Here is a 13,055-nt window from a genome sequence, read left to right on the forward strand (position 1 = left end):
TCCCCTGGGCCGCACAGGAGTAACCCCTTAGCAAAGAGATAGGAGAAAGCCCTGAGCACCACTAGCGTGGCTGCAAAACAAAAACAAAGGAATATAAAATATATAGAAAATGAGTAAAGGTATATGCACTTAAGCGGGAACTTAAGTATCACTGAAATATTAAAGCATGTTGACAGATTAGCTGATAACCCAGTAACCAAAATAAAGCAATGAGTGAGCACTTACATAATTTTTATTTTTATGGAGAACACATACTTGGAAACAAAATATTTTGCTTTTGAGAGGCTGGAGTGATAGTACAGCCGGTAGGGCACTTGCCTTCCATGCAGCCAACCCAGATTCTATCCCCAGCACCCCCTATGGTTCCACAAGCCTACCAGGCATGATCCCTGAGTATATGGCCAGGAGTAAGCTATCGGCACCACTGGCTGGGACAACAAACCCCCTCATTTTTTGTTTGTTTGGGGGCCACACACACCTGGCTACGTTCAGGGCTTATTCCTGGTTTTGCACTCAGTGATTACTGTAGGCAGGGTTCAGGAAGCCTGATAGGGTGCCAGGGATTGAACCGGATCAGCTATGAGCAAGGAAAGCGTCTTACCTGCTGTATTATCTCTCCAGTCCCTTGGAAGCAAATGCTTTTGAAATTTATCAAAAATGATCAAATACCTGAACTCTTATAATCTACCTTTTTTTAGCTCTCATTACAGAACCAGACAGGTTGGCAATAATAGGTAATGTCTCACACTCTATACCTTTACTCCACACGAATCAGCAAGGAATAAAAATTTAGAAAATCTCATTCTAGAGGCTTTCAATCCAGACCCAAAGCAAATCAATTTCTTTTACTATCCCAAGTCAATCCTCAACAGTCAAAAAAGGTACAATCCCAGGGAAAATTCTAATTTGATTGGTGATTCAATATAATTTGATTATCTTTTAACCCCAAGTCACATAGAAACTATATTAGAGGTGGGAAAACTTGCAGAAGGGTCCACATTAATAAACTGGAAAGGCTTTCAGGCCAGAAATTCCGGCCTCCCTAACTAAAGTTAATGCACTCTCCATTTCACAGAACTTGACAGCATTCTAGCCACTAGGGGACACCCTTATATCCTTGAAATGTCTATGTTCATTTTCAGATGTTGCTGCCCAACTCAATCCCTCTAATGAGGTGTGATCTAGTTCTTGCCAAGAATACAGAATATAAATACAGATGATACTAATATATTTTTTTAAAAAATGCAGTAGAAAACTGTGGCCTGGCAGGTAATTAGATAATGATCTGAAGGCTTTCTGCCACTTGCAATGAAAATTAGGAACAACCACTTAATCTTCCCTATTTTGGGGGCTGTTCCTAATTGCGTGTCAGGGGTTACTCCAGGCTCATTGCCTGGGGACCAGCTGGTACCAGGGACTGAATCAGCATCTTCTACAGAAAAGCACTGCTCCAGCCCCTTTCAGCTATCTCCCATGCTCCTATTTTGTTTCTGTTTGGGGGCCACATCTGGAGTACCTGTCCACCACAGGCACTGCTGGGATAAAGCCAGGGGTCCACCCTGTGTGAGGGAAATGCCTTATCCCTATACTTTTTCTCTGGCCCTATTGCCCTGTTTTTAACTTTTGGGGGTCATATATGGTGATGCTGAGAGGCTACTGCCTTCTTTGTGTTCCAAGACTGAGCCTGACAGTGTTCAGGGTAGCACTGCTAGGAATCAAGTTCAGGTCTCCTGTGTACAAAGTATGAGCTTCACAGAGCTCTCTCTCTAGCCCTGGTTTTTGCTTTTGAATTTAAGGCCACACCCAGTAGTACTCAGGATTTACTTCTAGTTCTGTGCTCAGGAAGGGGCTCAGGGGACCACACGCAGTGTGCGGGGATCAGCTAGCTGTATGCAAGGCAAGTGGCCTACCCAATGTACTATTTACCAGATCCTCTGGTTTTTGTTTTTAAAGTCTTCTCTCAATGAGACTGAAACATGGTTTAACAGAAGGGCAACTGTCTTGCATGCTTGAGGCCTTGGGTTCAATCCCCAGCACCAAAAAATAATTTCTCTCCCTTTTGGCTAGAAAGATAATGAGGGAGTTACGATGCTTGCCTTGAGGCTGGAGCAGGTAGGCATCTGCCCTGCATAAGGCAAACCCGAGTTTGATCCCTGGCATCCCATATGCTCCACTGAGCACTGCCAGGAGTGATTCCTTTGTGCAGAGCTAGGAATAACCCCTGAGCATCGCCTGGTATGACCCCCCCACTAAAAATGATGCTTACTTGCATATGGCTATAGTGACCACAGTCATGGTTCAAATCCCTGGCACCACATGTAGTCCACCTGAGCACCACCAAGGGTTACTCCTCAACACAGAGCCTGAGGACTGCCAGGTGTAGCCCTCAATCCCCTCCCAATCTCTAACCTTTTCCAAAGCATGATCCTGCACTGCAGAGAACCACCCCTATTTAAAAAAACAGGACAAGGGGCCAGAGCTATAGTACAGCAGAAAGGGTACTTGCCTTACATGTGGCCAATGCAGGTTCAATCCTTGAGCACAGGGTCAGAAATAAGCCCTCAGCACCAGCAGGTGTAGCCCAAAAACCAAAAATAAAACAAAACAAAAATACAACACAACAACAATAACAAACTAACCACCTCCCCCCCCCCAAAAAAAACCAGAAAAAAAAAAACCACCAACAAAAATCCCACCACCAACAATGGGATGGGCTGGGATAAATGCCATTTAAATCTGGTGTAGGATTTGGAGGTTTTTAAAGACTTCAGCATTATGTGAATGTACAGAATACATTCAATGGTTTGTCTCGGAAAGAAACATCTCAGCTAAGTTGAGAAAGGGCTCTAAGTAGGACCAACCAACAACAGATACACTGGGAAAAGTGCAGCACAGATGAAAGGAACTACAAAGTTAAATGACCTGGGGCTAGAGAAGTAGTATAAGGGGGTAGGTGTTTGCCTTGCATGCAGCCAACTGGGACTTAATTCCAAGGCAGCATATGGTCCCCAGAGTATCGGCAGAAATGAGCCTTAAGCACAGCCAGGTGTGGCCAAAATACAAAATAAGTCAAATGATCTGATTTCTGTCCTGCAACTTAATAACTGTATAGCTTTAGGGGTCACCGATTTTTTTTTTTTTATCTTTTTTCCCCCTCATTTTCTTTTTGGGCCACACCCAGTGATGCTAAGGCTCGAACCTGGGTCTGCCACACGCAGGGCATACAGCCTACCCACTGTGGAATTGCTCCGGCCCCACTAATCTTTATCTTAATATTTCTACCCTTCCCAGTCTATCTCAAAGTAAGAGGTCTAATGTCAAAGTTCTCTGTACGTAGGAAAATGCTAGGTGGTAAGGTTAGGACAGGCTTGGTAATAAATTTTCAAGCTTCTAGAATTTCTTTCAGAAATGTATGACCAGGAAATACAGTAAACAAAAAACCAGTATCGGACTGGTCTGACAGCATGAGGCTCGCAGGGTACAGAATGCAAGGCTGTCCAAACCGCCAATCTTCAGAACAATGAAGCTATAAGGCTGCTCAGACCAAGGCAGATTCTCTCAGACGGATTGAGCTATCATCACTCTAGGAAACAAAAACTCTTATCAAATTTAGCCAGACTCCAACAAATTGAGTCTGGCTAAAAGTCCTCATAGGGAGAAAACAATCTTTCCCATACATGATTTATATAAAGCTCAGAGTCTAAGTAGAGCATAATACTCATCTACATAGTCGATAGCCTGTTTTCTAATCTTAATTAAAATCCAAATCTCCAGAGGTTCAGAGCCATAGTACAGTAGGTAGGTGCCTACCTTGAACACAGCACGACCCAGTTTGATCCCCGGCAAACCTGGGGATCCCCCTGTGGTCCCCTGAGCACCATCAGGAGTAATTCCTGAGTGCAGAGTCAGGAGTGAGCATCATCAGGTGTGACCCAAAAATTAGTGAAGCTGCTGTGTCTGACGCTGGGAGGAAGGGAATAGGTTCCCTGATGTAAAGGAACATTCATCTGTATAACCACGTGTTTGGTACCATTTTTCTTATGAAATGTGAATTTTTTTCGTGATTAAGATGACATTTGGGGGGCCTAGAGAGAGTACAGGGTTAAGATCTTGCCTAGCACAAAACTGATCTCAGTTTAATCCCCACTGCATATGATCTGTGAGCACAGAGTCAGGAAGAAACTCTGAGCACTGCTAGGGTATCCCCCCCACCCCAAGGATAAATGTTCCAGTGAAGTTAAAAAAAAAAAAACCATGTTGGATGACAGGCTAAAGAGAAAGTACAGCGGGCAAGGTGCCTGTCCTGCTTGTGTCAGACCCAGGTTTTATGAGTGCAGAGCCAGGAGTGAACAGGAGTTGCTGGGTGTGGCCCAAAAACATGCCAAAAAACTAAAGGGTGAGGTGGATATGTAGCTCAAGTGGCAGAGCATTTGTCTTGCACATGCTATGTTCTGGGTTTGATCCTTGGAAATTTAAAAAAAAAAAAGGAAAGGAAAAAGAAATGAAGTTGAAGATAATGCAAGCAGAGAAAAGAAAACAGCTCTCAATGTCTCTGGAAGTATAAGCTCTGAATGGGGCTGGAGCAAAGATACACAGGATAAGATGTTTGCTTTGCAAGGGGCCAACCCAGCTTCAATCCCTGGCACCGTATATGGTCCCATGAGCCCCAGCAGGAGTGATCCTTGAGAGCAGAGCCAGGAATAAGCCCTTGAGGACCACCAAATATGGACCCAAAACAAAACAAAACAAACAAACCAAACAGGGGCCGGTATATTGTATAGCAGTTAAGGCGTTTGCCTTGCATGCATGCAGCCAGCCTTGGTTCATCTTTGACATCCCATGTGGTCCCCTGAGCCTGCCAGGAGCCCAGATCCCTGAGTGCAGAACAGGAATAGCCCTGAGCACCACTGGGTGTGGCCTCTACCCCAAAACCCCGAACAAATGGTTATCTGCTTTCTCTCAGCTTTATACAGGGGGGTGGTGGGGTAACGAATGTAGTTCAGCAGAACACTTGTCTTACTTGTGGTTGATCCTGGTTCAAATATCCCTTGAGCACCATCAGGAGTGACCCCTGAGAACAGGAATAGCCTCTGTGCACAGCTGGGTGTGCTCCACCATCCTCAACCAAATCATACAGACAGAAATAAAATTTTTTACATGTATTAGCACATTTAATCCTATCAATCCTAGAGATGAGGAGAGTAATGAAGCTCTGAACATTAAGTAACTGGTTGAAGAACTAAATATATTACAGAATGAAATAACTAATACAAAAAGAATGTAGAGGCAAGAACAGTGTCCTGAGAATTGCAGTTTGGAAGAAATAAAGTATTTAGGCATTTTCTGGACCACACCCAGTGGTACTCAGGGATCACTCCTGGTTGTGCTCAGGGGGCTTTGGGGTGCTAGAGATCAAACCTGTATGAGGCAAATGCCCTACCAGCTGTACTCTTGCTCCAGCCCTGGAAGGTATAAAGTATTTGGGAAAGGTTAGTGGAGAAATCTTGAAAAACAAGCAAGATTTCCTGAGGAAAACTGAGGAACTGCTTCTTTCTTTTCATCTTCTAGGAATAAAATGTATACAGGGGATCAGAGAGACAGATCAAGGGGCTGGAGCACATGTTTCGCATTCGGAGGCCCAGTTTCCAGCTCTAGCACTGCAAGCTTAGCCTGACCCCAAAGCACACAGCCAGGTGTGACCAAATCCCCTTTCTCTCTCACCTCCAATGTGGGGATGGGGTGGGGTGGGGGTGGCGGTGGAATGTACGGACATCTAAGTAGAATACAGGAGATAAGCCTAGAGTGGAATAAGATTATTTAATTCAGTAAAAAGGCCTTGAATGTCATACCTCTTGGTTACAATTTTATCCTATAAGTGATAAGGAATGAAATTCCTAATCTAGAGAGGAGAATAAAAAGACTGGATGAATTTTTTTATTGTAGCAAAATTGGTAGTGACAGGGATGGCCACAGAAAAAGGCTTATGAAGTAATGTATTTACAGCACTTTTATTTATTTATTTTGGTTTATGAGCTACAAGCAGCAGTGCTCAAGGGTACTCCTGGCTCTGTGCTCTGGAATTACTCCTGGTGGTGCTTAGTGGGCCAGATGGAAGGCTGGGGATCAAACTTGGGTCAGCTGTATGCAAGGAAAATGCCCTACCTGCTGTATTATCACTGCTGCCACTCTGGCCCCTATTTACAGCATTTTTGACATCCAGTGCTTCATAGTAACCTATTCAAGTTCAGAGATAGGACATTTCCAGTGCTGGTTAAATCAGTGGCTCAAAATCAACAGGAGGGGCCAGAGCTATAGAACAGTACGTAGGGCATTTGCTTTGCATACAGCCTACCCAGGATTAATCCCAGGCATCCATTTGATCTCCCAAGCACTGCCAGGAGTAATTCCTAACTGCAGAGCCAGGACTAGTCCCTGAGCATTCCAGGGTGTGACCTGAAAAGCCAAAATACAAACAAACAAACAAACAAAAAACACCCAAAACACCAAACAAACCAGGAGACCACAGCTATAGTACAGTGGGTAGCATGCTTGCCTTGCATGTGGCCGGTCCAGGTTTCATGCCTTCACCCCATCTGGTCCCCAAGCACCACCATGAGAGATCCCTGAGCATAGAGCCAGGAGTGAGCCCTGAGAACAGGAGGTGACCAACCCCCAAGGGATAATATATATATATATATATATATATATATGTATATATATACTTCCCCACCCTGTATAGAACTGTCTATTGAGGGTGGAGCTAGAGTACAGTGGGTAGGGCATTTGCCTTGTATACAGCTGACCCAGGTTCAATCCCTGACATTCTCTGAGCACTGGAATGAGTGATTCTGAGTGAAGAGCTAGGGGTAAAACCCTGACCATTGTCAGGTGTGGTTCAAAAAACAAAAACAAAAGAACTGTCTTTATCTATAAATCCTATCTCATAATCGATACTGCAAAAGCCAATTTCAGAAGGTGCTCTTTACTTTCCAAAGGCAAAACATAGTAACAGCCCATATTTCAGTTAGAACCATAAGACCTAACAGATTCCTGTATTTACTAGCTGTGACCTTCCAAGTTATTGAACCTCTCCATGACATCAGTCTAGTCAACTAGAACATGAATCTCGAATAATTAAATGAGTTATAGTACTTGAAAGAGTATCCAACTCACAGCAAGTTCTACATACATATTGTTTATTTTTTCTTTAATTTTTGCATCACACACAGTGATGCTCAGGGTTTACTTCTGGCTGACACTTAGAAATTACTCCTGGCAGTGTTTGGGGGACGATATGAGAAGCCAGGAATTGAACCTGGATGGGGCACGAGCAAGGAAAGCACTTTACTCACTGTACTCTCTCCAGCCCCAATCTGGCTCTTAGAAGAGATTTCCCATATATATATATTTTTTTTTTTGGGGGGGAGGGGGTGGAGGAGGGGGTTCTTGGAGGGAGTTGGGCTGGAAGCATTCAAGGCAAATGGCTTATCTCCTGTACTATCTACCTGGCACTCTCTTTTTGTAGGGGAAGGCACTCACACTTTGGTGATATATGAATTAAAACATAAACTGGTAGGACTGGAGAGAGCTCAATAGGATGAAGTTCATGCTTTGCCTGCAGAAGGTCTGGGTTAAATCCTAGGTACTGCACGGTCCTCTTGAGTACCACCAGGAGTAACCCTTAAACACCAAGCCAGGAGAGGACCAATCATTGCCAAACACCAAACACACATACACACACATATGTAAAATAAAATCAAAATCAAACCTGGCAAATTTCTCGAGGTGAAGGTCTCCGAAGCAGTGCTTGGGAAACCTGCGAGCTCCACCAGCAACGCCTGTCTGGCCCAAGGATGCAATGCTGCTTGGGTCCTATGGCGCTGCCATTACCTGGGCCGTTCCAGGTGGTGCCAAGGGTCTCCAGGGCCACCCTTTGCAGCACTCAGCTCACAGTACCCAGTGAACCTAGTGATGCTTGGGGGTCCATGTATGTGCCTTAACTGCTGTACTATCTCCCAGGCCCCGGCAAATATCTTTTAAATAAGGAAGGAGTTCCCAGAAGTCTACAGATTCTCTTCAAATCTTATTAGCCAGAATCACATCACATGCTCATGCCTAAGTAAATCACTGCCCAGAGAAAGAATTACAATGATGGGTTTAGAGTTTGTAGTTATCAAGACCTACCCTGTGTAGCTTACTGTCAGATTCTTGTATGGTCCCAAAACAAAAACCAAAAAGAGATCTGTGGCATCAAGATGCCTAAGAAGCTCACTCCTGGCATTAATGCTTATTAGCTGTGATTTCTTGTTTGTTTGTTTTTTTTAAAGTAAAGCAAGGTAGTTTTTATTGAACGAAACCCACTTAGAAAGAGAGGAATACATGTTCAAGAAAGAACACAAGCTTCTCCAGAGTAAAAAAAGTAAGCAAAGAAACAAACAAGCACAATGTGTTCAGAGGAGAACAGGGCTTGAAGAGTGAGCCTGTGCTTTTTTTCTAAGGTGGATTCCCATTCTGTAAAAACTGAGTAAGCTGCTATCAAAAATACTGAACGGAATAATATGCAATATTGTAAAGAGATCTGGCTAAGTGGCAAAACTTCTGTCTTATATGTGTGAGACCCTGGGTTTGATCCCCAGAATCACAAATAATAATGCAGTAGCACTGTTGTCCCGTTGTTCATCGATTTGTTCGAGCGGGCACCAGTAACGTCTCCATTGTGAGACTTGTTGTGACTGTTTCTGGCATATCGGAATACGCCACGGGTAGCTTGCCAGGCTCTGCCGTGCAGGCAGGATACTCTTGGTAGCTTGCCGGGCTCTCCGAGAGGGATGGTGGAATCGAACCCAGGTCAGCCGCGTGCAAGGCAAACGCCCTAACCTGCTGTGCTACTGCTCTAGTCCAATAATGCAGTAAATAATGAAATTTTTAGCTTCTTCCCTTTTAGGCATCTGTTCCTAAAATTTAAAGTCAATATCAATATATAAAAGCCCCTAAATGTTTTCATTGGCATACAAAACAAGCATATTCATCTTATCACTCAATGAAGAGTCTGGAGTCTGGAATCACCCTTTTATTGAGTGAAATGCTTGTCTTGGAGACAAGAAGATGCTTGTCTTGGAGCCAAAGAGACAGTACAGGGTCTCAGGCAGCTTGCCTTGCATGGCTGGCCTGAATTCTGTCCCTGAGACCACCTCTGGGAATGACCCCTGAGCAGACAGCAGAATTAAGCCTTGGGCATGGCTGGGTGTGATCCCAAAACTAAACAATAATATGAACGCCTGCCTTTAAAAAATATATATGCATATAATTCATTTATTTTTGCTTTGTGGCCACACCTAGTGGGCACTCAGGGATTACTCCTATCTGTGTTTAAGGGTCACTCAGACCAGGCTTGGGGAAATCATATGCGGTGCCAGAGATAAACCCAGCGCCCTACCCCCTGTACTACCTCTTTGTTCTCTATGCTTGTCCTAGTAAGGGCAGCTTAAAGGAAAATAACATTGAAGGTTTTTTAAATTTATAAAGTCCATACTAGGTTTAAACACCTCATTTGTCCTTAAACACCTCAATAATATTCTCTGTACTTCATAAGAGATAAGAAAAGAAAGGCTCAGAAAGGAAGATATTTATTATTATTATTGTTGTTGTTGTTGGGCCAGACCGGCAGCGCTCAGGCCTTTCTCCTCACTCTGCGCTCAAGGATAACTCCTGCCAGGGTTGTGGGGGACCATATGGGATTCCGAGTTAACCAGGTGGGCCCGTATAAGGCAAGCGCCCTGCCCCCTGTTAAAGCTCTGGCCCAGATAACATTTATTGTGGGCTGCTAGACATTTTCCATATGCTTTACTGCACTTGACATTTAAGAGACTTCTCTGAATGACAGCTAGAAAGGAGCAGTCCTGATTATAATACCAGGGATGAGTCAAAATGCATTGCCTTGCGGATCGATGGAACTTATTTCCTTGGAATCGGGGATCTCACAAAACTCAATTCCAGAATCTCAGCTAGCTCTCCCCAGCACCGCTCCCGCCCCCCTCCCCACACAGAGTCGGTCTCTGCCAGTCCGTTTTCCTTCAGACTACAGAGTTCAAAGCAGTCCACTAGCAAAACCACCCACCCACCCACCTTTCCAACTTTGCCCAGGGTTAGGAGCATTCTTCCCCTTCTCCAGCACAACCACTAGAGGGCCAGGTCCAAGAGAACCGCAACCAGAGACCAGGGCTCCGGAGTGATCCCCGTGTTTCAGCCACCGTGTGACCTTGGGTAAGTTACGTTACCCCCTCCACGCCTCCAGTTTCCTTCTCTCCGAACCGGGGCGAACACCGGGATGCCCTGCACGAGGTTTTTCGCATCACAATGCGGAAGCCCCCTGAAGACACCCGAACGATGCCGTGCACATGGGCGGCAGTACCCGGCGAATCTAACAGTCCCGACGGCCGGGGCGGGGGGCGGGGGGCACACCCCCGGCGGGCCGGCCCCGCGGCCCCGCGCCTCCGCCGCCCCGCTCTCTGCGCACAGCACTTGCAGCCAAAGCAACAGGTCGTCCCTTCTCTCACCCGGCCGGCCGGGACGCAGCCCAGCCGCGGCCACGAGGTCTGGGTGCCGGCGCCCGTCACGGCGCAGGCTGTCACTCGGAGCAGCCCGCGAAGCCCTCCCTCCCTCCCTCCCTCCCCGGCTACCGTCCGCCCGTCCGCCCCTCCTCCCGCGCCCGCGGCCGGCCGGCCCACCCAGCCCCTCCGCCGGGGGCCGGCCCCGCGCCGTCCACCACGGACCGCGGCCCCGGCGCCCGCCCGCCCGGCCCCCGCCGGGAGCGGGCTCGGCTGCCCCGGCAACGCCCGGGCCTGCGGCCGGAGCCCGGCCCCCGCCCGGGTGGGCGCCGGCGCGGCGGGAACGCGGGGGCCGCGGCGCAGGGCCGCCACGTGGGGGCTCCAGGAGCGCCCAGGTATTCCGGGAACTCGCCCCCACGGACCGCTCCCGGCACTGGCCCCGGGGCCGGCCCCAAACTGGCCTAGGGGGCAACTCCCGGCCTGGCTTCTCCCTCGGAACCGGCGCGGGGCAGCCCCGGCCGGCCGGCGACGCCCGCACGCCGGCTCTCGGCGGGCCCCAAGCCCCGACACTGACTCGCTCGCGTCCCCGCCGGCCTGCTTTCCTTACTCACCCATCGCGGCTCCGCTCGCTCCTACTTGGCGGCGGCAGCAGCGGCAGCTCCAGCCGTAGCTTCAGCAGACAATATGGCGGCCCTGCAGGACGGCAGCCCGAGACGGACAAACAAGGCTCAACCCCGGCAGAAACGCATTCTCCGTCTCCGGCTCCGTTTGCGCGGACGATCCCATTTAAAGAGACAGCGGCGGCTCAGGCTGGGTAATAGAGATGGAATCTGAAAGGAGTGGGTGGAGAGAAAGTGGGAGGGGCACTCACTAAGGAGAATTAAGAAGAGTCTTCGTTTTCTTTTTTTGTTTTTGTTTTCTGTTTCCTTCTTATCCTGAGGGCTTCATGCCCAGAAACATATTCCTTCCTTTCTGCAGCTAAAGCCAATCTTAGATTTAGGTAGGATAGGCAATGAACAAGGAATCCTCCGGAGAGAGGAAGTGACTTGATCAAGGATACAGAGATGAAGAAAAAAAATCAAAGAGTAAACGCCAAAGCAAAAGTAATGAGACCTGAGATAGGCACGTTGCTTTGTCAATGATCTTTGTAGGTAAGCGAGCTTTCACTTTAGCCTCACAGTCAAGGTTCTATAGTTAATCACTCTTATCTCCAGCACCTAGGACAGTGTCTGGCACACGGTGTGTACCGCACAAGTCATACTTGAAAGGATATCAACAGCCTTATGAAAAGGGACATGATCTCCCTTTTTGTTTTTCCCACACACCTTGGGTTTTTTGGCCACATCCAGAGGTGACGATCTGACCTTTGTCTGGTGCGCAAGGCAAGCACCTTAACCCCTTTTTATCTCTGGGGCCCCCATTGTCCCTCCCACTTGCGTTTTGGGGGGCTCCCCTTTAAATGAGGAAATTGAGCCTCTGAGTGTTTGATACCTTTGTGTGTATCAAGACTTGAACTCAAGACCTCCCCCACTGGAAGGGGGCTTCCACTGATCTCTTTCCCTGCTCTGGGTGCTTTTTTATTTTTACCTGTGTTTGAGGCCCAGTCCAGGGGCTGCTTCTGACTCAGAGCTTGGGGTCACTAGGACAGTGTACGGAGAATATGCAGAGCCTAGGATCAAATCTGGGCTCCTACATGAAAGCTCATGATCCAGTCCTCTCAAATGTCTTTTAGGGGCGTCAGAAGTGGGAGCATCCACACCCAGTTACTCCTAGGTTGGTGCTTTGGGGCCTGTATTAATGCTAGGGATCAAACTAGGGTTGACCTTGATATGCAAGGCAAGCACCTTACACCCTGTACTATCTCTCCAACCTTTCTCTTTGGGGCGAGGAGGGGGCACACCTGGTGGTGCTCAGGGCTTACTCCTGGCTCTGCAGTCAGGCACTTCTGGTGGGGCTCAGGTAACTGTGTGGTGCAGGGGATTGAATCAAGGGCTTTTGATGTATGCACTCCTGCCCTTTGAACCATCTTTCTGACCCTCAGGTGCCTTTTGAATTATAGACATTGGTACATATTTTCCTTCTCTTGCTGTATAAAAACATACTAGTTGTCCAGTCCCAGTTGGAACACACAGAGGTTGGCTATATGAAGGCTTTCAGTCTCGCTGCTCCCAGGAGGGCGTTGTCTATTAAAAGTTGAGCAGATTGGAGTTGGAGTGATAGCACAGCGGGTAGGGCATTTGCCTTGCACGCAGCCGACCCGGATTCAATTGCCAGCATCCCCTGAGCACCGCCAGGAGTAATTCCTGAGTGCATAAGCCAGGATTAACCCCTGTGCATGGCTGGGTGTGACCCAAAAAGAAAAAAAAAAAAGCTGGGTGTGACCCAAAAAGAAAAAAAAAAAAAAAGCAGATTGCCAACTTGAGGGGCCATAGAGATAGCTCAAAGGACAAGGGCACATGTTTTGCATGCAGAAGGCCCAAGGTTTGATCCTTGGCATGGTTCCCCAGA

General features: G+C 47.4%; 1 protein-coding gene across 1 annotated transcript in view; it reads right to left on the reverse strand.

Moving 5' to 3' along the window:
- KPNA6 (karyopherin subunit alpha 6) overlaps positions 1 to 11,316 on the reverse strand; it is a 39,622-nt gene extending 28,306 nt beyond the window's left edge. The window contains exon 1 of the mRNA XM_055137356.1: positions 11,159 to 11,316. Coding sequence (XP_054993331.1) covers positions 11,159 to 11,162 — 4 coding nt within the window. The 5' untranslated portion in view covers positions 11,163 to 11,316. The remainder of the gene's footprint in view (positions 1 to 11,158) is intronic.
- Between the last annotated feature and the right edge of the window lie 1,739 nt (positions 11,317 to 13,055).

The sequence above is a fragment of the Sorex araneus genome, chromosome 5, assembly GCF_027595985.1.
Source record: "Sorex araneus isolate mSorAra2 chromosome 5, mSorAra2.pri, whole genome shotgun sequence".
NCBI lineage: Eukaryota > Metazoa > Chordata > Mammalia > Eulipotyphla > Soricidae > Sorex > Sorex araneus.